We start from the raw sequence: 23,524 nt of genomic DNA on the forward strand, positions 1-23,524 counted from the left end.
GGTCAGAAGTCATGTGTAGCAAACGAATAGCTTCTCAAAAAAAAAGAGAGTTCAGGTCCTTGCCAATTCCAGCATCCCACCCATTGATAAACCACGACCTTCTCAGTGGCACAAATGGGACAGTAAGTTCACATGAGGGTAACACTTTTCAATATACAGTTCTGTATGGTTTACATTATATCTCGTCCTCTTTAAAAACTCCTTGAGTTACTCTCACCTTGGCCTCCTTGTTTCGGTGTACCTGGAGCATAGCAGGTACTCGGGAAAAATACCATCAGACACCACAGGGTGAGTAAATGCATGCGTTCCACACATGAATAAAGAACGAAATTGATGAGTCAGTAAGTGAATAACTCAGGAGATAACAGAAACTAAGACTCAGAGAAGTTCATGACTAGCCCAAGGTCAGACTGCTCACAAGTGACAAAACCACTGGACGGGCTCCTCCACGGCCAAGGGCAGCCATCTTGCAAATCTTGCAAGTTCATCCCCAAGGATGATGTTCTCTTCTGCATACTTAGGTTTCCCCGTGGAGGAGGAAGGTCATGCCCCCAACCGACGGGCCGGGCTGTGAAAGCTGCACTGGGCAGCAAGCGGAAAAGACCGACTTCAGCCAAGCACGGCCTCTCTGAGAGCCTCGGCCGCACTGCTGCCACCTCCCACGCGGAGGGGCAGCCACCCTCACGAACGAGAGGCTCTTCCTCAATTTTCCACCAGTAAACAAAACCCATCTCTTTGGATCTTTTACTTCACAAAAGCTAAATGTAAATATAAGGGTCCATCCTATACCTAACGGCTCTCTCAAATTGCTTACCCACCTCCTTTCCTCCTCCAGTTTGAATAATTCCAACACAATATTTTTATCCTATCCTGCTAATTATTTCTACTTGATTAACGCAGACCTTAAAGTCAAGGGTAAAGACCAAGCTCGGAGCTGCGCACAGCGATCCACTTTCCTCCACAGTGAAGAGCCCAGGAAAGGCCTCTACCAGTGTTCGGATCATGCCAAGGGGCTGAGGGCCTCGTGGGCTCCACACTGCACCCCACTGATGCAGTCGGTCTGTCTTGTCTTTTCGGCAGGCCGCCGGTGACTCACTCACGGCCCCTTAGGACCCTCCGGTGAACCTGGGCAAGCACCCTGCACTTGACCATCTTGTGCTTCTAAGATTTGTTTCCCATCCGGACGCGGGTTCCTGCACTAATTAGTCCTCTCTGACCTCCACATGACACTACTCCTTAAAGAACAAAATAAAAAGGGGAGGAGTTACTAAACTGCCCACAGCTGCTAATTAGATCACTGTCTTACCTGTCAAGGTAAGTCCTTCGAAGTGAATGGTTTTAAATTCTTCTCCCTGTACTTCAAAACCATATAATAATAATAGTAAGGAGAAGGAAGAGGGGAAAAAGGAGGAGAGAGGCCAGGTTGGGGAGACGGAGGTGAAAAAGAAGGGAAAGGGAAAGGAAGAAGGGTTAAAATATACAGAATAACACTTCCCATCTGATACTATTCTAAGTATGTTTATACCAGTGCTTCTCGAACTATAAAATACCCGAGAATCACTCAGCAGGACCCTGGTTAAAATGCAGGTTCTGTCTCAGGAAGTCTGGGCTGAGACCTGAGGTTCTGCATTTTTAACCAGCTCCCAGAAAACACCCATGCTGCTGGTCCACGGGCCATGCTTCCAGAAGCAAGGTTTTTCACAAGGACAGTCTCACTGACAGATGAGAAGACAAGCTCCATGACTTGGCCCAGGGCCAGACTGCTAATGAATGGCAGAGCCAGGATTCAAACCCAGGCACTCGGATTTCAGAGTCAGTGCTCAGCTAAACACCCATGACCTCGGCCTACCGAGTTCTGCACTGTTAGCACGTAGAGCAGGTTCTCAAATAACGTGTTCCATTCAACAGTGTTTCATTAGAATGTTGATGGGATGCCCTGGGAACTTCATTCTTGTTTTTACCGATTAGCCCATGGTAAAACTGGTTTCCTCATATGCAGAATCTACCAACAATGTGAAGTGAGGACTTCCTCTATGGGTCCTGCTCCCCAGTCAGCTCTGATGGGCACCAACCATAATGTCCTGCTACTCTGGGCACAAGGGCAGCGAGTCCCACCATTCCCAACACCTCCTCCGGCTGGCCCTGATCTTGGGATGGGAACTCTCTCTGGAGAGCACTTTGGCGACGACATACATTACATGTGAATATTTCACAAGATAAGAGAGAGCAGAAACAAAGCATTGGGAATGGTTAAGATAAATAACACCCATAACACCCATTGTTTCCCTTCTTCCACCAGACCTATCACACACAGAGGGACCCTGTGGGGGCCCAAGGAGCCGTTTTTCATGCAATCACATGGACTACAAGTTCAAGTTCATCAGGAAATCATTCATTCTTTTTTTTTTTCTGGTTTAATGGCAAACCTTCTGGATTCCAGCTTCCAGGTCCTTCCCATTATATGAATATGCATGAGCTGGCCATTCACCAATGCTCCAGTTTCCTATTTGTATATGTTCTGTCCCTTCTGGACTGCTGACAGCACCTCACAATCCAATCTTCTTTATGGAAAATCTCATTGTGATTGCTCAGACACCAGCTACTCCTGCCTCTGAGTCATGATTTATTTTCGCATTAATTTTTCACATCAGAACATCTCCGTTCCATCTGCCAATTATTAAATGTAGCTTGTATGCAAGGGGGGAAATCTCTGCCGTTCTTATTTATTACCTCTAAGCATTAAATTTCCTTTCCATTTAATCTTCTCTATACGTCATTCAGAAGAGTGTATTACTGCAAATGTTCAATGGGTTCCTCCTAAATACACCCAAATATTTGGACAGAGGAAGAACTGGGTTTGGGAAGACTGGTAATAACAAGGCAACCAACCATGCTGGTTCACCCAGGACCGAGGATGGTCCGACGTGTGGGCCTGCCCGGGCTGAGACCCAGGCCGCAGGTCACCCTAGCAGCACTACATCCCTCACATTGGGTCTTAACTCTCAGTAGCCCCAACTCTCCCACAGACACACTAAGTGACCCTCATGCAAGTCACTCAGTATCTCTAGCCTCCTGTTTGTCCTGCAAAACCATAAAGCAATTGTTAAGGTCTTTACCTATCTCACAAAAGATCTTATCTGGACAAATAATTTTTGAACACATCAAAACTCTAAGGAGGATTCTCTCAACACAGTAGTAGGACATAGACCCATCTGCTGAGATCAAAAGGGATGCCCTTGAACAGTGACTGTGCGGAGTACACACAGGTGCCTACAGATGCTCCTGGGCCAGAGGGCATTCATACGTGCCACCTGTGCTTGCAAACCCTGGTCACATTTATAAACGGGCTGAAGTCACTGCCCCAAACAGCCCTGCTCTAGACCACTGCGCCGAAGGTGGCTATCGGGCGCTGTGGCTTCCCACTCACCACTGACAGCTCAGCAGCCGCCTGGCCAAAGTTCCGCATGACCACAGCCTCCCCGTCTGCAGCATCCCCAACTCAAATAGTCACCAACCCCACAGCACATCCAACTCAGACAGTGAACCCAGAGAGGACCTCACAGAAATCAAATCTATATTCAAGAATTAGAACTGAGTCCTTGGGCTGAGGTGACAGCGCTAGCACATTCCCCAGGAGGCTTCCTCTGGCCAGAGCTCCCAGCTTCACCCCATCACATGTCAGACTCTAACCCAAGGCGGGGGCTGCTCCTCTTCCCAACAAGGGGAAGTCTGGAGCAGAGGCCGAACACTTGACACCCGAGAGCCGGCTCTGGCCCTCTGATGTTTTACTTGGCTTACACCTTGTATGTAAAAATGACACATCAGCTGCCAGCTTGTAAGAATCAGCAGTTTTCACATAAAAATCCAGATCTTGAAATTTCTCTCAAAAAATCAGAAGATCTGGCAACCCTGGATCCTGCTTCCAGCTCGTTGTCCAGAGCTGAAACCCCAAACAATGGCCCCCTCAGGAATATTTATTCTCCAGTCTGCCAAAGTCTTTTCCACTTCTTAGCGTCTCTCAAACACTGAGGCCAAGTTCCAACTGCCACGTTCAAATTAAGATCCAGGGGAATGTTTCCTGAACCTGTATCTATCTCTATTAAAAGTGGAAAAATGACATATTGTCCCAGAGGGCTAAGTACTTCAGTAAGAATGGAAGAGCCCGTTATTGTTTGCAGAGATAAAAAATGTTGCAGACTTCAGTCCTGCCCATTACCACCTGGCCTCTCCTAGGCCTTCGAGTATGTGACGCTTGGTCTCATATCTTCAAAGCATGTAGACTATGAAACGTTGCGGAGGCCAGCTGTGGAAGTTAGGAATAGGAACGAATCATATTCAACAATTCACCCAACTGCAAGGTGTTAGGAGAAATGAGCACGTGGCAGGACCAATGAGGTTGCAGCAGGTGCCACGGCAGGCACGCTGCTCTGCCCAGGAAGACGCTTCTGCCATTTTCTTGAGCAGATACAACCATCCAGCTCATACCCTGTCCCTTCGCAAAAGTCACCATACATCACACAATTCGCCTACAAGTGACTGTATGATCCTGTGGCCAGCAAGTAAGGGGCATTTATTATCTTCTAGATTCTCTTCTCTGTGCTGTGATTCATCCCATCCATTCTCTAATTACCCCCTATGTTTTCTGCAATGATAATCCTGGCAGAGGACAGAAGGGCATGCTGGCAGCCCAGAGGAATGCCCGAGAAACACTAATACTCACATCACTGCTCCAGGGTCTCGCCAATGCCAGGCTATCTCGGGCTAAGGCCACAATCACGTTGCTTTTCTCTCCAGCCCAGTGCACAACCATCTGATTGTGGGAATCATTCAGGCTAACCTAAAAAGAGAGAGAGAAAGAAAAAACAAATGCAGAAATTAGGACCCATGACGAGGAATAGCCATAAACGTTCTAAAGCAGGACTCTGCTGCTTTGTCACTCAGAAATGACTAAGATGCTCAAATCTGGAGCACTGGGTCGGGCTGGCCTACTTTTCCCCTCTCCAGATTCCGCCGATTGAACTCTCCCAAGAAACACTAGTCTTCTGCTTAAATATAACAGGATGACATTCTCGGCTCCCACAGGCATAGCTGCTTACTTTATCTGTCTCTGGTTGCTCTCATCCTTCCTCCATGGCATGTACCCCAAAATACTGAAACGTCTTCCTCGTTCATAAAGGTGCATGGGCTAGAAAGACCACACACTTTCAAACCTCTAGTCAAACTAGTGCTTTCCCTGGCCTCTGGGTAACACTTTCCTAGCTGGTAACAAAGGAGAGGAAGAGAAAGACATCCTGGTGCAGGTGTATTGAAGGACTTCGTTTTGAAGAAGTCCCAAAGACCTTTCAAGAGAGAGATTCCTTCAATGTCTCTAAAATTCAGTTCTTAATAGCTTCCTAATACCCTGAACCAAACATACTTTTCCCAGTGTTCAAAAGAATACAGTATGTTTCAACTCTCAGGAAACCGTAAAAAATTTAATATAACTAACTGTTAGTTATCTATTTTAATATTTAGCATGAGTAGAAAATATTTTCCAGGACTCCAGAGAAAGGACCTTCGGATTTTGGCTTGCAGTGGTCCCTATGCTTGTAAATTTGGTAAACCAGTAAAATGAAAATACATCGCAAAGGCCAACAGGAGGTTGGTGGGCTCTTCTTTTACGGCAGGTAAGAACAAAAACAGCCGCTGTGTAAGAGCGTGACTCATCTGTTCTCTGAGTCTGTTTCCTCTACTTTCTGAGGACGCAGCAGACTCCTTCCCCGGAGGCTGTGCAGCGGGGTATGAACCCTGGACTGAGGTCCAGCCAGTGGACTGGGAGAGAAGGTGGTCAGTAGTCTCCACCCCGCCCCCCCCAGCCCTGGTTTTTTTCCTATTCAAAAGTTGCATTCAAGACCTGGGTCCCAGAAGAGAGCAGAAGCACAGACAGAAGGAGCCCACATCCCTGGAGCGGAGAGCCCTGTGCTGATCAGTACCACTCATAAATTCTCACCATCAGGAGGTGTGTTTACACCACTGCGCTCCTGGGGCTTATCTACTGTCCTCCTAACCCCCCTGAGCAACACGACCGCCATCTCTAATCACTCTCATTTTTTCAAGGACATTGAGACACGGAAACCTGAGGAAACAAACGATCTCTGAACAATGAACAACAGTTCTTGTAGAGAGTGTGGCTTATGAAAAACGAACCAGATCTCTTTTTGTTTTTCCTATTTCCTACTTCACAGGTCACTGATGACAGCTCGAGGGCTAGCACTTTAGGACACCGGAGCCACACGCTTCACTCCTCTGTGTGAAGAACAAAGCCATGACCATACCAATAAAAATTCAGAGAGCTGGTGTTAGCATGCAAAATCAAGACAAAGGCCCCAAAACTCTCATTGCTGAGCAATGACTGGTAGAAGCCAATCCTCCTGGTCGCTGTGACCTCACTGTGTCGGGCACGTACGGAAGGAAATGAAGCTCTGGGCTCTGAGCGGCCTCTGCACACTCCAGCCCGCACATCCCCCCCCCACACCCACCACCACCACCACCACCTGCCCTCAGACTGATGGGAACTACAAGCCCCTGCGGGTCTGCCTTCTGAGCAGGTTTTCCCATCAAAGCTGTGCAGCAGAAAACCCTCCCCTCCCCCAGGGCCTTCCTCCTTCTTCTCCTTCTCACCCCCCCAGCCCACCCCTGACTTTCCCCACCCACTTCTTGTGGTGCTCTCAGATATCACGGGGGGGGGGGGGGACCACCTGTGCCGTACACTTGGCTGACAGAGGGACAAAGGACCTAATCCTTAACTCCTCTGCTTTGGGGCTTAAGCACCTGTATTTAATTTGATCCAAACGCTTGCAAAATAGTTGAAATGAGACCTTTTAAAAAAGAAAAAAACACCCTTGATGATTTTTAGGAAAATATGTCAATTCCAAAATGTTCCTTCTCCGATACGTCCAGGCAAACATCAACAGAGAAGTGTAAATAAAAGATAGAAATAAGTAGCCTTTCAACCCAGGAATTCCACTTCTGGGGATTTAGCCGAAGGAATCCAAAATGCTCATTTGAAAGAATACATGCACCCCTATGTTTACAGCAGCATTATTTATTTACAATAGCCATGCTATGGAAGGAACCCAAGTGCCCACCAGTGGACAAGTAGATTAAGAAGAGGTGGTGTATATATACAATGGAATATTACTCGGCCATAAAAAATAATCAGTCTTACCATCTGCTACAGCATGGATGGACCTAGAGGGTATTACACTAGTGAAATAAGTCAGAGGAAGACAAATACCATATGATTTCACTTACATGTGGAATCAAAGGAACAAAATTAACAAACATGAAACAGACTCATATGTAAGAGAGAGAAATGGTGGTTGAGAGGGATGGGGCATTGGGGACTGGAGGATGGAAGTGAAGGGGCTAAGAAGCACAGATTGGTAGCTACAAAACAGTCGAGGGGACTTAAAGTACAGCATAGGAATATAATCAATAATATTGTAATAACTGTGTGTGGTGGCAGGGGGTACTGGAAATATTGAAAGGAACACTATGCAAAGGATATGATTGTCTAATCACTAAGCCGTACACCAGAAACCAGTACATAATTTTATATCTATATAAATTATTTAACTCAGAATGCCACAGCGAGAAAGGACACAAAGGAAACGCCACCAGCCTCCAGCACGTTACTGCAGCCTTCCCCTCCCCCTTCTCTCCTCCAGCCCTTATTTCTGGGAAGTATATGGAAGCAGCCGTGGATCAGAAGGCCACCAGCACAAGTGTCTGGGGATTCGGGCTAAAAGTCTTCTCCTTCCAAAAAGCATCCTCACCCTTAGAACCAGAGAGGAGTAACCATAGTAGTTATGCAAACATCAATGCAATAAAGGATTTAGAACCTAGAACAACCGTCTAAGTTCATCTGGGGTCTGGGATAAAAAAGCCCAGACTTGGCCTGACCTGTGGTGGTGCAGTGAATAAAGTTGGAAATGTTGAGGTTGCCGGTTCGAAACCCTGGGCTTGCCTGGTCAAGGCACATATGGGAGTTGATGCTTCCAGCTCCTCCCCCCCTTCTCTCTCTCTCTCTCTCTCTCTCTCTCTCTCTCTCCCCCTCTGTCTCTCTCTCTCTCTCCTCTCTAAAATGAATAAATAAAATAAAAAGCCCAGACTTGAGACACCTCAGAACAGTCCCTCTGTCAAGTAACAGTCAAATAACTCTCTGACCATCAGTGATCAGAATAGGAAAGAGGTCTGAACGCAACTTGTTGAAGCCTTTCTACTGAAAGGACATGAGATTCATAAGGCTCCTCAACCAACCTTAAAAGAGGTGAAGGTGTAGGAGCAGCACAAAGGTCAAAGGACATCAGCCTACCAGGGGTCCCCAAACTACAGCCCGGCCCGCATGCGGCCCCCTGAGGCCGTTTATCCGGCCCCCGCCGCACTTCCACACTTCCGGAAGGGGCACCTCTTTCATTGGTGGTCAGTGAGAGGAGTACTGTATGTGGCAGCACCGCATAGTGCGGCGTCACTCACGTACAGTACTACTTCCAGTGACACAGGGCGCACCCCTCACGGCTCCGGAAGCGCATCATATCACTTGTTACGGCTAGCAGTGACAAATACGGAACCGGACATTAACCATCTCATTAGCCAAAAGCAGGCCCATAGTTCCCATTAAAATACTGGTCAGTTTGTTGATTTAAATTTACTTGTTATTTATTTTATAAATATTTGTTCCCGTTTTGTTTTTTTACTTTAAAATAAGATACGTGCAGTGTGCATAGGGATTTGTTCATAGTTTTTTTTATAGTCCAGCCCAACAACGGTCTGAGGGACAGTGAACTGGCCTCCTGTGTAAAAAGTTTGGGGACCCTTGGGGGCCCCCAAACTGTATGTGGTTGGAGGGCCGCCACATACAGTGCTCCTCTCACTGACCACCAATGAAAGAGGTGCCCCTTCCGGAAGTGCGGAGAGGGGCCAGATAAATGGCCTCAGGGGGCCGCATGCGGCCAGCGGGCCGTAGTTTGGGGATGCCTGGCCTAGACAATGGTCGACAAACCGCGCATGTGGCTCGCGAGCTGCGGTTTGCCGACCCCTGGCCTAGAAGATGAACTTGGTGAAACACCTTTAAAAAAAAATCACTATTTTATTTCATTAGATGTTTCTTGAACTCCTAACACAGACTGTAAAAGGGCAGCCCAGTGGGGGAGAGAAAAAAAAAATCCCTGGCAAGAAATGGCTTGTCTGAGGGCCACCAGGTAACACACAAACAGCTGAGCTCGTCCACTTGGCAAGAGGTCAGCAAAGGCCCCGTGGGAGTAACTCCCTGGTGAGCCGCCGCAGGCTCTGGCTGAGTCACGGCTAATCCTCAAGGTGGCACAGGTGCCCATCCCCCCAGAGCACAAGCCCAGAGTCAGTCGCAGGAATCCACACACCCTGGGACAAGGAGAGGGGAGCCAGCAGGCAGGCCAATAGGCTGCCAATTTTATTAAGGCAAAGAAATGCATCTGTTCTCTGGCCTCACCCTCCTCCTCTCCATCTCCCCTGTCTCCAGTCTCGCCCCCATGCCAAAGAGAAAGCTGGCCCTCCATTGACAGTGACCAGGAAACCAGAGGCCCAGGGCAGCCACCAGCAATCAAGAACACCTGTAGAACTTCGTCGGATCTCCACACTTCCTGGGTGGTTTCAGGTTTGTGGACGCCTTGCCCATCCCCAGGGCTTTACCCTTAGCCTTCTGTCCGCGCCCTCCCCATCAGCAGCTGCAGGCTTCCAGATCTCTGTCTTCAGTCTTGCTCGCCCGGGTCCCAGAAACAGATGGGGTGGTCACACACAGGGTCTGGGAGGGTGACTTTTCCAGAAACAAAACCTTGATCTGCAGTCAGTTATAACCACAACCCCAAGGCATGAACAACCTTCCCTCTCCAATCCCTAGCTCACAGGGCGTTGCTGGAGCTTGATAAACGAGACACAATTAACTGGAGCTGCAAAGGCAGCAGGGAGGGGACCCAGGGCCTCCCCGCAGAAGGCAAACAGAAAAATCACATGCCCCAGAAAGTTCTGGGCACAGAAACAACATCGTAAATAACCACCCGCATCTGGGAGAGGCTTCAGGCCTCTCTTAGGCTCACAGGTAGGTGCTTAAGAGTCAAGATAAAGCCCCAGCGGTCACCTGATCCAGGGGGTCCCAAATATGGCTGACAGGATCATCCCAGACCTACTGACTCCGAATCCCTTTGACTGACTACAGCCTAGGAATCAGTATTTTTCAAAGACATTCACTCTGTGTCTCTAATAGTTTATTTGAGGAGCAACAGATCTCATCTATTCCCCTTCCTACAGCAAGACCTGTAATTTCAATGACAGTGGTTAGAATACTCATTCTTTTGGGGGGCAGTTGTCTTTGGGTATTTAGGATCATTGTTAAAACTCTGTGATCTACTGACATGGGAAACCTCAAAAACACTACACTGTTGAAATGAGCCAGGCATAAAAGTTGTCCGTATTTTATGGTACCATTTACATGAAATGTGCAGAACAGATCAGTCCATAAATGCATCCAGTGGTTGCCAGGTGCTGGGGGAAGTAAGAACATCAATGGGAGAGGGATTTTATTGTGGAGTGATGCAATGGTTTACAACTAGACAGAGGTGGTGGTTGCACAACACCATGAATGTACTAAATGCTACTGAATTGGGCACTTTAAAATGATTACGTTATGTGAAATTCAACTCATTTTTTTTTTTTTAAAAAAAGGCTCTGTTTATGACCTAGAAAGAACATTATACTTCTCAAGTGCTGACCCAATACCTTCGAACTCCCACTCTTATGAACTGCTTCTTTCATCTCATTTGGAGTCTTCACCTGACCCAAATGTGCAGCTATTGTAGAATGAGTCATAGAGAAGGGCAGCCGAGGAGCGGTTCCGGCCCAAGCCATCCTTCAGTGCCATCCGCAGAGCAGCAGCCTCTGGTGGATTCCCGGTCCCGGCTGGAGAAACGGCCTCAGGCCGGGAGACAGCCTGCACTTCCCACTCCCAACATCATCACCAACCCCATGCTGACACACCTCCACCCCACCCCACCGGCTCTCAGTGCGCCAGCAGCCTGGCCTTCCCAAGGGGTGAACGGATTCTCTCTTTTCAGGGTGAGGGGAACGAGGCAGAGAGAGGGAGAGAATCAGCTGCCACCCAAGCCCCAAGCTCAGGGTTGCTGTAACTAACAGGGCAGACAAGTGCTTATTGTATGAAGGCTCACTTATTATGCACTGAGGCCTACCCAATGCCAGGCACCCACTGGGGCTCCCGCATCGCTCCTTACCTGTCGAGTACACAGAGTCCTTCTGGGGGGAAATCAGTGCTGCAAATCGGACTGGGAATAAGAAATTTACACTAAAATCACAGTATAGCCCTCGAGGCTTATTAAGGAGAATAATGGCCCTTCATGGAATGGGTCACAGATCATCTCTATTCATTTCTTCTGCCATTGCCTCTTACAGATTGGTCGAACCCAAAGATCAGGATGTGCTCGATACCCACAGCCTCCAGTCCCCTCCCTCCCACACAGCTTCTTTCCAGAACACGGCCCCGGAGAACAATGAGGCGGCCTGGTTCACTGCTTTACCTCACTAGCCGTGAAATACAAAGGAGCATTTTTAAAATTCTACAGTGAAGTAGAAAACAAATATCCTGTCCTTCAACTGCGAGGACAGAGGCAGCTGCTCAGTCCCTTGAACTGTGGGACTGGCCCAGGGAAACCAAAGACAGATTCCTGAGGTCCAAGAATAACAAGGTTTTCTCCAAACCATCCGTTTGCGTGATCTAAATGCTAGGTATGCAAATCTCCCCTCCGAGTCCCCTTTCAAGACTGCGTTCCCACTGTATTTAGTAAGCCCATTATCCTCCCCGGGCTCGCCACCTCAGCAGGGCTGATGTCTGGTTTCAGAACTCCCTGCACAGGGCGCTGCTCATGAAACCTGCACTCACTGCCCAATTTTGTGCTCTGCCCACAGAACTCATCAACTACTCTGCTGATCAAGTCAGGCTGCCCATCTTACTGATGAGGAAGAATAACCTTGGGCTTAAAAAAAAAACCAGCATTTCACAGAATCATGAGTGATTCTTAACTAGAATCATGAGTTCTTTTTAGCAACTGTGTGTGTATGTGTGTGTGTGTAACTTCTCCTTTCTTTTTACCAAAACAGTGATGACCTTATTTTCACTGACTTACAATGTTAGTTCTGAGAGACTTATCATTCTTACTGATCTCTGGCAAGCAGAACCTATTCACCACTGACCTCCAGGGGCCAGAGCCTCCAGGTAAACCCCTCTCCTTCACTGCACAAGGTTCTGTCATCCTTCACTCCCTATTCAAAAGAACTGGTGAAAAATCTCTTTGTCATGAAATGAATCTGCCATTAATTTACCAGCTGGCAAGTAAGAAAAATAGGAAGAGATCAGGGTCAGAGGAATGTCAGGGACCATAAGCCATCTTCCACCTCTTACAGATGAAGTGAACTATGAACCCAAAGCCAATTCTGTGAGCTCTTCTGGGCGGTTCCGTATCTCTTCTCCCAGACTCTCCTCTGGGGCTCTGCAACTTCCCCACCTCCTTCACTCAATAAATATTTATTGAACACTTATACAGCAGACTACAAGCTAGGAATTAGGAAAACAGCAGACTTCCAGGGGTGGGGACCAGAGTGCGGCTGTACTGAGGAGAGACCTACAGCAAGGGCAGAGCAAAAGCCAGGAACAAGGAGGGATGCGGGACTTGTCACATCTGAAAAGTGAAAAGAAAATGAGTGGAGCCAGGAGAGCCAAGGGGAGAAAAGAGAGATTGCAGTAAAAAAAAAAAGAAAGAAAAATAAAAAAGGCTGTAGCTCCCTGGCTACAGGGGAAGCTTGCACCAGAGTATTTACGAGAGCGAACGTGCCACAGTAAATCAGACTTGGCTCTGAGGCTCGGTCCCTGCATTTTACTAGTTGCGTAACTTGGCTACATCACTTAGCCTTTCTGAGCCTCCAGACACTCATGTGTGATATGAGAGTAATAATAACTCTTACCTTGCCGACTGTATCGGACTGCTATAAGAATCTAATGTGATGTCATCCATAAATACATTTCATAAACTTCAAAATGCTAAAACATCATTTCCTTTTGTTACTGGTATAGCCTTTATATCAAAATAAGCCATTCTCATGAACCGGTTTCTACGTAAAAAATTAACATGAGCACCACTGGGGTTGGAACACGGAGCCCTAAGGGCACACGATGACAGTATGGAATGATGAAACATCGCAAAACTCACGGCCAAGGGCAGTAGTACTTGGGCAGTCTTCCTCTCACGCCACAGCTGAGTTCAGGAACCGGCAGAAACCCCACCTCCAGTTCCCAAGGTCCCAGCGCAGGGTATCACCCGTGTCTCGCCTTTTCCTTGTGCCAAAGGGAAGCATTTAAACATGACATCCTGGAACTGAAGGCTCAAGGCCTTACCTTCCCAGTGACTTCTTTACCGACTGTGAGGGAAATTACTGGAGAGAGAGCACAACAAACCCAACAAGGGGCCAGTAACATGGATGCTCCAGACCTCCCAGGGTGGGCAAGGCACCCTGAAGAATCCCCTAGGGCAGTGGTCCCCAACCCCCGGGCCGTGGACCAGTACCAGTCCGTGGGCCATTTGGTACCGGTCTGCAGAGAAAGAAAATAACTTACATTGTTTCCATTTTATTTATATTTAAGTCTGAATGATGTTTTATTTTTTAAAAATGACCAGATTCCCTCTGTTACATCTGTCTAAGACTCACTCTTGACACTTGTCTCGGTCACGTGATACATTTATCCGTCCCACCCTAAAGGCCGGTCCGTGAAAATATTTTCTGACATTAAACCGGTCCATGGCCCAAAAAAGGTTGGGGACCACTTTTAAACCCTAGGACACGCTTCTGCTCTCTTATCTCCTAGCTGAACTCCCACAACCCTGGGTTGGTAACCCTTTCACCTCTGTCCAACTCTCCAACATCCACCCCTTAATATCTCCCCTCTCAAGATTCAGGTCTTATTCCTGGTCCAATCCCTCGCCACCAGCGGCAGCACACCTTGACACATTCAGCAAACCACGTGCCCAGTTAACTCCAGGACTTTTTTTTTTTTAACCACTCAGTGAGAGAACTTCTGGGAACTAAATGTATATAGATGAGGTAATAAGTCACAGGTAAAGTCTCGTGTTACTCAATTAATTGAGCACGGCTTGAAAACATTTCAAGTCTCTTTCAAACACTCCCAAAGTTTTCACGGGTCACCCACCCACCTCCACTCCGTCCCCACATCCTGCCATCAGCACGGTCCACTTCTGAGATTGTTGAGTAGCCAGCACAAGCCTTTCTTACCAGGTCCCAAGGGCAGACCTGATGGAATTGTCTTGCATGTATCCTCTGGGCTAATAGAGAAAGGGATTCCTTATCCATCTGGGGTCCTGCCTCACATAGGGCTCAGCTCATGGCACCCATCTGAGTCTCCCCAGTGACAGTCCCTAAACTAGTCTTTCTCCCAAGGTTGCTTTTAACCTTAGGACCCATCTCAATCGGGTCATCCACGCTTTTCCCAATTTTTTTTTCTGAATACAGAGGTTTCCTAAGAGTTAAAAATGTCCCCATGTCACCACTCAGCTCTGCAGCCCAGCAATGGAGAATGGATCCCACCTCAGTAGCATAGAAAACCCCACCCAATTCAGGACCCACTTATTAGCTCAAATCCACATTTATTTCATGTAAGAATCACCCGAGCCATCTTCCCCTCTCTGATCTGCAGTTATTTGGGAGAAGTGGGTTTCAACTTAATAGACAGTCTCTTTTCTAAATAAAAGAAGCAATGTTAGTTACTTTTCTTCATTTTAAAAACAACGGAGAGGGACCATCCACATCATTTTGGCCCTTACACAGCAGGAATGGCATTTGATATGCGTACATCTTTTTATTGCTCTTGTTTGCCCCTCAGATCTGGAATATAATCATATCAGCCTGCCTTTCTGAGAATTCATCGCTGTGTTTTTAATCTAATTCAAGGGACTAGAGATAAATCATCGTGAAGGGTCCCAATTTTCCTCACGAAGAGCCTGCAGCAGCAGCCGCCACAGCAATGGCATGCTAAGTCACAGGGCGGGCCGGGAGGGGGGTCACACGCAGTGATGGAGACCACACGCCAGGGCTGTTTGTCTTCATGCCAGCCTGCGGGGCTGCAGAGACGAAAGGCAGACCCGGCTACATGGAGGCGAGGCAAGAGCACAGGAAGCTGGGGCAGGGGTGGGGAGGCGGCCCCGCTGTTAAAGCACTGTTTACCTCTCCCACTGCTCCAGAGGCCGGCAGGTTCTGCACACCAGCTCAGCAAAGTGTGTGCAAGGGGGCTGTTCATGCAAGACCACGTCAGAGGAGAAGGCACTGAGGTCAGCCTGCCTCGCCCAGGTCACTGATGGAAGGAAGCACTGTGCACAGGACCTCCGGGAACACACACTGCACGGTGTATACCATCCACGTCCCTGAATGCGTTCCTACCCGGGAAAGACAGACCACTGACTTCCACCACGTAGCTTGGCAGTCAGCAGCCCCCAAAACCTGGGGTGTAGACTACAGCCTTTGACTCTTGATTCCCTCCCCTGTTTGTGGTGGAAACAAATGCAGGCCTTCCCTGAAACTACAGCTCCTCTCCTCGGAAACAGAGATTGCCCACCAGTGGGAAAAGGGACACCTCCCACAGCCTATGCAAGCTACGCAGTCCAGTACCCTAGACAACGGTTATGCCTGGCTCTTTAAACTTACGTGTAACTTGATTAAGATTAAATGAAATAAAATTAATTCAATTATACAGTCATCCCAGCCACAGTGCAAGTGCTCCACTGCCGTGCATTGTTAGTAGACACAGTGGACAGTACGGGCACGGAATATTCCCATCACTGCAGACAGACCCAGCACAGAGCACGATAGCAGAAGATCTGTCACGAGGCCAGAAAGATAGGATCTTCCAATGCCTGGCTGGTAGCAGTGATGTGATCACGGATGTTACTGTCATTATTAACAGTTAGCCCATAGATAACAGAATGTGGTGATTCTTTTGAACTTACTATCGCAGTTGTGATTGTTATATGAAGTCCTGTTTCTACGAAACCCACCCCAAAGTGCACGTGGCATTCCTTATGTTAAAATTTTACAGGCCTGGACTGGTTGGTTCAGTGGTAGAGTGTTGGCTCAGCATGTGGATTTTCCAGGTTTGATTCCCGGTCAGGGTGCACAGGAGAAGTGACCAACTGCTTCTTCACCCTTCTTCCTCTCCCTTTTCTCTCTCTCTCTCTCTCCTCCCCTCCCTCAGCCTGGCAATTGAGCACATCGGCACCAGGCACTGAGGGTGGATCTGTGGAACATCTGCCTCAAGTGCTAAAAATAGCTTAGTTGTGAGCATGGCCCCAGATGGGCAGAGCATCGGCCCCAGACAAGGGTTGCTGGGTGGATACTGGTCAGGGCGCATGCATAAGAAAAAAGTAGTTTCAAAAAACCCTGAGCAGCCTGACCAGGCGGTGGTGCAGTGGATAGAGCGTCAGACTGGGATGCGGAGGACCCAGGTTCAAGACCCTGAGGTCGCCAGTTTGAGCACAGGCTTATCTGGTTTCAGCAAAGCTCACCAGCTTGGACCCAAGGTCACTGGCTCCAGCAAGAGGTTACTCGGTCTGCTGAAGGCCTGCGGTCAAGGCACATATGAGAAAGCAATCACATTGTGATTAGTTGTGAACAACTAAGGTGTCGCAACGAAAAACTGATGATTGATGCTTCTCATCTCTCTCCATTCCTGTCTGTCCCTATCTATCCCTCTTTCTGACTCTCTATCTCTGAAAAAAAAAAAAAAAAGCCCTGAGCAGATGCCTCAGTTGGTTTGAGCATCATCCCGAAGCATGGAGGTTGCCGGTTCAGTCTCTGGTCAGGGCACATAGAGGAACAGACTGATGTTCCTGTCACTTTCTCTCTCCCCTTTCCTCTCTCTCTAAAGTCAATAAATTTAAAATAATTTCTTAAAAAATTTTTAAATGAGGGTTTCACAATAACATAGAGTAAAAGCCCAGTCGTGACCTTGCCCAGCAGTCTGACCTACTTTCTCTGACTGAAAGCATCGTCGGCCCCTCAATGCCAGCAGGCTGCCCGTGCCACCTCAGTGAGGGCCTGGGTTCACAGCTCGATAAACCAGTAAATTAGGTCGAAATTAACTGTGTCTCATTTTAAAGGGAGGGAAATTGATTTCTGCATCTACGTGGCTGGACTGAATAAGCCGTGTACCAACGGCCATCGTGGCGTACCTGGACAACACATTAGAAATGCCCTGGGCTCACCAACAAGGCAATGCCTTAGCCCTGCAGCCCAGACCAGTTCTGGAAAAATACTAATCCCCGAATATTCAAACCAAAATGCCATCAGCTCTCCTTTAGTTCCCAAAACTAAATCTAAAAAATTTTTCATTTTTAAAAAATTCAGAAAAGGTCAATGTAATACCTTAGCTTTAATATATGTTGATGCAGTTAATTACCTGTATCTGACTTTCAAAAATTCTTAACTCCAAACTAGTTTTTGTTCATGCCAACCATTTCACATCTCAGTTGCTCAAAAATGCAAACTCATTTCCATATTTCCCTAAGCAAAATTGAATTAGAAAGAAAACTGAATTTTGGGGGGGACTAAATAAATACATAGCAAAGGCAAAGAGGTTGTTTTTTGGATTACCTGTTCAGAGTATTAGAATGTTCCTGTGTGGACCATGCAAGGCTGGCTCCATCGATCTAACCCTGGGATAAAGCAATGACGGTACAAAAATGGCTGTCATCTCTAAGGAGAAGCAGACCAAAATACGACAATGAAATGTTCCAACAGCATCCATCCTTTGCTTCAGGATGTCAGCTGCTGTTAGGCTCTGCTCCCTGGATCTCAGGTCTCAAGGCAATTTATTCACCACACCATGAACTTCATTTCACAGACTATAAAGAAAACATTCTTGAAAAGAACACAAATTAAAATCCATGATCTCTATAGTATTCTGATGTTCTCCAAACCTGGTTTCTAAGTCACTAGGAAGCTGCTCTCCACAATGGCTTTCCATTCCATCCCTTTAATTCTCAGCACCTCGCTCCTATCCCTGTCCCCTCTTTCTCCCATTCTTTCCTCTCATAAGGCCTCCATCCCCCATGCTGCAAGGCACGCAAAGCTATTAATGAGCTAAAATAGTGGCTAGAGGCTGAGCCCTACGCAATAATAATAAGAGATGCCAAGTGGTACCAGGAAGTTTTTCAAGGTCACTTCCCTTATCGAGCCAACCCAACATGCCAAGCAACTCCTCACCTACTTAGAAGCCGACTTAAAACAGTAAATGCTTTGCCTTCTCATCTTTTGGAAGCACACAGGTCAAACATCCTAACTTCAGAACCAACCAACAAATTCTTTCCCAGGCAAGTGTATCATACAAGAATCTACTGCAAATAGATCTAAAGCTGAGCAGCATGCCACCCCCAAAGGAGGCTCTTTGTCCCAGGACCTTGTTCTGTAACAGACACTTGATTTTCAGTCTCAAATCAGGACACTGAATACTCCCTGGCCTCTAAAAAGCAGGAGTTAGAAAGAGAGAGCTCATTGGAAGGAAAAGAAACCTGTAAATCCTGTTAGGCTTTGCGCTTCCTTCCAAAGGATTTTTCCCCAAAACAATACACAAGCAATACTATGCAAACCCTGAAAGAGAATCTACTGTAGAGCAGAATTCCAGCTCATCGTTCAAAATAGCCCCCAGGACAGCGGAGGAAAATCGGGGCTCCACCCTCCACCACCCTCGCACCCGTGGGCCAGCTTACTTTCACGCTCCACATAGCCCTCCTCAGAAATACCTTTTCTATAACCTGGGTGTGCCTCCTACCATCCAGGTGTGTAGGAGGTCCACAAATATTCCTGAAGGGCCTTCTAAATGCCAGGACACAGAGAAGAGAAAGATTTGATCCAAGCCCTCAAGGAGCAAACCAGGTAAGACAGTTAAAACAGGTGTAAAACAAGGCAGGAAATGCCATATCTGAGCTCAAAAGAGCTCTTCCCACTAGAGCCTGGGAATACACCTCAGTATTCCTTGGATGATAAAGACTGTAACAGGGGAAGATCGGGTCAGGCAGAGGAAAAAGCAGGCAGGACGGCAGAGCCATGGAGGTGACAGAAAATTCTGAAAGAATCCAGTGTGGCTGGAATCACAGAATCCCCGTTCTTGGACTTGGCCTTTACAAGAAGGGGTTCAGCTCTACAGGTTAGCAGAGCCAGACAAAAAGGACTACACACAGGGCTCTCTCCTAGATGCAGATTTTCCCTGCAACAGCCCTCCTTGCTCCTCCCCCTGAAGCTGGTGGCCTCAACATCACCCCCAGGGTTTCTGGGTTCAGACAGCTTCCAGCCTTAATCTGTGCTGTCAGGCATCCTCAACCACACTCAGAGGTCAGAGGGCAAGAAGCTGCAAAGTACTGGAGCCCACTGACCCCACATCACTCCATCTCGCATGCCCTCCCGTATCATGCAAGCCTCTGACATCCCTCTGCAGAGCTGTGAAGGGTTTATTGCATCCATGTTTACTTATTCCTGTCTGGTACAGTCAGGTGCCTACATTTGCATCCGCTGTTATCTCCCTCTTAAACTCTTAAACTTTCTGAGTGCAGGAACGAAATATTCCCTGCTCCCATCTGCACCCCATCTCTGTGCAGAACCACATTCAATTCAAGCAACACTATGGAAAAACGCTGAAGTTCCATAGATTGAAAATAGTTAAAGGGAGGGAAGTATAAAGTGGAGCCTGGATGACAGCGAGAAGCAGGACGGCCATATAATTTACAGTCTGCACCCTGACACTTGTAAGAGTAAAGGCAGCATTTCTTATAACCATCAGGGACAACTTATAAATCAAGTCTGTCCCGGGGGAAACAGGCCACTCTTGCTAGAAAGGTCATTCCAAATAGATGGGAATGACTCCAGAGCTCCAAGAGGGGCAGGCCCAGGCCCTTCGGTCACTGATTCCTGGGCTCGCCATCTAAAGGATCTGCACCAGACAGTCCTCACAGCTGAAAGCCAGTACCAGGAAGTTCTTCCTTCCACCTAACTCAAATCCTTAAAAGATTCAAATTAATCCCACTTTTATTAAGCTCAAGCCATCAGAGAACAATGGCATAGAAAGGCAGCCTAAGAGAAAAATAAATCAATGAAACACTCCCTGCATCCTCAGTTTGGGTAGGAATTCCTCATTGTACGCTGGACTGCTAAGTCTCCATCCTGCAACCGAACTCAGTCTGGCTGGTTGAGGACTATAAACGCCTAGGGTTTTAAAGTCATTCCCAATGAGAACACCGTTCATCTTGAACTTGCCCCAGGGAGCTTTCACAAACGAAACCCAAGGAAGAAATGGCACCTGTGCGCCTATTTTTGAGACCAGAAAGCTCTTACCTCAGCCAAAATTATAGCTGCAGAAGACCTGAGCCCTAGGAGGGACTGTCTCTCACCCGGCCCCACTCCAAGCCCCCCCCCCCAGAGAGCTGATTTGAGCCCACAGCAAAGCTAGGCTGCCCAAGATGACTCGAAGAATGAGGATGCCTCTCTTCCTCCCTCCCTGTCCATCAGGATGCTGGCATCTCTGTTGAGAGCAAGGACCTTGCTGACTTCAACAACACAAAAGTTTCAGATGGAGACGAAGAGGGGAACAAGGACCTGAGGTGTCTGTGCCAAGGAATAGACAGAATGGAGCAGGCAGGCCCTGCAACCCATGCCCACCAACAGGTTCGTGCCCACTAGCACACACTGGTCCCAGGGGCTGTTGGTAGATGGACGTCAAATGCTCCCCCACCCACTCGCCACCATTCCTCTCCCCCTTTATAGCCATGTACATATATGAGTTAAGAGGAGCTATTTAAGCCCTGGATGATGGATAGCTCAGTTAGTTAGCTCATCCTCCCAAAGGACTGAGGTTGCCAGTTCAATCCCCGGTCAGGGTACATGCAGGAACAAATTGATGTTCCTCTCTCTCTCTCTCTCTCTCTCTCTCTCCCCCTCTTCCTCTCTCGATAAAATCAATAAATAAAATCTTTTTAAAAATTAAAAGGAGCTATTTAAGAAGTATTGTATAAAGGCAGGGTATCTGTTTGATCACAAAGGTCACTGAGACAATGGAAAATGCAGATCAAAATATTGAAGAGCAGGCACCCTGCCCCATGTGACCTTGGGCTAGTCATTTCACCTTCCCCAGCTTTGGTTTCTTCATCAACAAAATGACACAACAGGGAAAGATGGTTTATAAGATTCTCCCTTGCTCCAAGGGTTGAATGTTAATCTATTGTATTTCCTAAAGAGATGGGTAAAGAAAACTCACTGAAGAGAGGCAAAACTCAGACTAACCTTTTAATTCCTATTTTAAAAGGAAACACTTTGACTGTAGAAATTGTGCAATTGACCACCTTCACTGGTCCCACTTTTTCTCCCCCTCCGGCCTTCTAGCTTTGAGGATGTCAATCTTAACCGCAGGCCTAGGAGTCAGCCGAAGCAATAACACAAATTAATTTTGCCAATGCTGATACTAACCCACAAACTTGGTTTGCAATTCCCAGCAGTAAGTCTGGCCATAAAAGTAAAATTCGTGTTATTCACGATCTAATTAACCCATTGCCTGTATATAAATATATCACAGAAAAATGGCCAACAAATTCCTGTAGTCTTGCCACTCATGAGGGATATTCCTATCCAAAATAAAATATCTTCAAGAAGAGGTGGAATAGATTAGAAACTTATACATACACACATACATGCACACACAAAATTCAGCCCTACACACACACACACACACACACACACTTCTTAACTATATCGAGACGTCAAGCTTTCTGGTTTGCTTAACTGTGGTCAAAAAAGGTTAAATGTGGAAAGCCCCTCATCTTACTGTTCCATGTCAACTGCAGGGTGCTCACCTCCACTGCCCACCACTGATAGACTAAAGAAGGCCCCCCCCTTTTTTTAATCCACATGTAACATGAAGCTGCCCCTATCCTATACTCCTGTACTTACCGTAAACTACAGGGGTCAGCACTCACCCTGGGAGACTATGCACTGCACCCCGCCAGTTACCTGGACCAGATTTGCTAAAATCGACAGGAAGAAGGAAAGATGAATCTAATTCAACTGCGGGCGGTTGTGCTCATGTTGGGGGATAAAAACAAATGCAAGCCAGGAAGTCCTCAGCGGTGCCTGCACCTAGAAGGCTGCTGCGAAGGATGGATGCGGGGGTGAGGAGCTGCAGGGAGAGGAAAAGGCTGGAAGGCGGGTTGCGAAGTGCTCACCTGTCCGTACACCTTGATGGGCTCGGGCTGCAGAGCGGCGCTCCGTCTCCTCCGGAGCGGCTTCTCGTCCGTCTCCCGGGTGTCCTCACGCGCCCACGGCGGCAGCTCGCGCAGGTCGCCCTGCACCACGAGGAAGCCCCGGTCCTGGGGCAAAGGCGCGCGGCCGCCGTGCAGCGTCTGCGTCCACAGCTCGCACAGAGCCCCGGGCGGCAACAGCGCGACCAGGGTGAATAGCAAGGGGAGTCGCGGCTCCCTCCTGCTGCTCGGTGTCGCCATGTTCGGGCGAACGTTACAGCAGGTGGCGCCGCCGCCAGGAGAGAATGTGCAGCGCGAGGCCGGAGAGCCGCGGGGCCGGGGTTTCCAGGCTGCCGGCGCCCCTCCCTCCCGGTCGCCCGCTGCCGCCGCCGCCGCCGCCGCTGCCTCTGCCGCCGCCGCCGCCGCCGCCGCCGCCGCCGCCGCCGCCCCCGGGGCCCGCTCCGCTTGGCGCGGCGCCGTCACGTGTGAGGCCCGCAGCCGCGTCCCCTTCGCTCACTTTCTCCGCTCCGCAGCCTCGGTGGTGACTCCGGCCCCTCCCCTGCGGAGAGATGGGGAAGTCAAGGCATAAGCGCTCGCGGGGATGCGTCCCCTTCCCCGCCGCGGGCACACCTGGTCCTACACCCTGCAGCAATCGAGAGTTGTACTTCTCTAGGTTTATTTGCCACCAATGTCGGGTCGTGTCGAGGTCGTCCTGAACCGTGGCCAGTCTCCTTTCCGATTGCACAGCCCCTGTTCCGCCAGCCGACCACCGCCTCCGCCCCCTGTCGCATCCCCATTGCCCAGTGAGAGCCATGGCCAATGAAAATGAGCTCGCAGAACACAGAGGGCACAGGAGGATCCAGATAAAGCCGCTCCCGTTGTGAAACTCAGTGTCAACTATTCTGGGCCTCAAAATGTACTTGAAGTGGCCACAGCCACACACAGGACCCCTGCGCAGTGGTTTACTTGGGATGCCTCCAGAATGAGCCTTCTCAGACCACTTAACCTGGGTGGCAAATGGGCGCATTCATAGGCCAGTCCCTTCCGCCCTCAGCCAGCAGCGCTGCAAGTCCTCTCTCCAAGGGTAGAAAGCTTGCCGCTGGAGGCAGGAGGGGAGCAGACACCCAAAGAGTGGGAAGGACACACTTTAACACTAAATT

At 48.4% G+C, this 23,524-nt stretch overlaps 1 protein-coding gene across 1 annotated transcript in view; it reads right to left on the reverse strand.

The window, feature by feature from the left end:
- Positions 1-22,915, reverse strand: part of SORL1 (sortilin related receptor 1) — a 137,115-nt gene extending 114,200 nt beyond the window's left edge. The window contains exons 1-2 of the mRNA XM_066259808.1: positions 22,350-22,915; positions 4,721-4,837 (exon numbers count right to left, since the gene is read on the reverse strand). Of these exons, the coding sequence (XP_066115905.1) occupies positions 4,721-4,837; positions 22,350-22,625 (393 nt within the window). The 5' untranslated portion in view covers positions 22,626-22,915. The remainder of the gene's footprint in view (positions 1-4,720; positions 4,838-22,349) is intronic.
- Between the last annotated feature and the right edge of the window lie 609 nt (positions 22,916-23,524).

This window comes from Saccopteryx bilineata, chromosome 2, assembly GCF_036850765.1.
Source record: "Saccopteryx bilineata isolate mSacBil1 chromosome 2, mSacBil1_pri_phased_curated, whole genome shotgun sequence".
Taxonomy (NCBI): Eukaryota; Metazoa; Chordata; class Mammalia; order Chiroptera; family Emballonuridae; genus Saccopteryx; species Saccopteryx bilineata.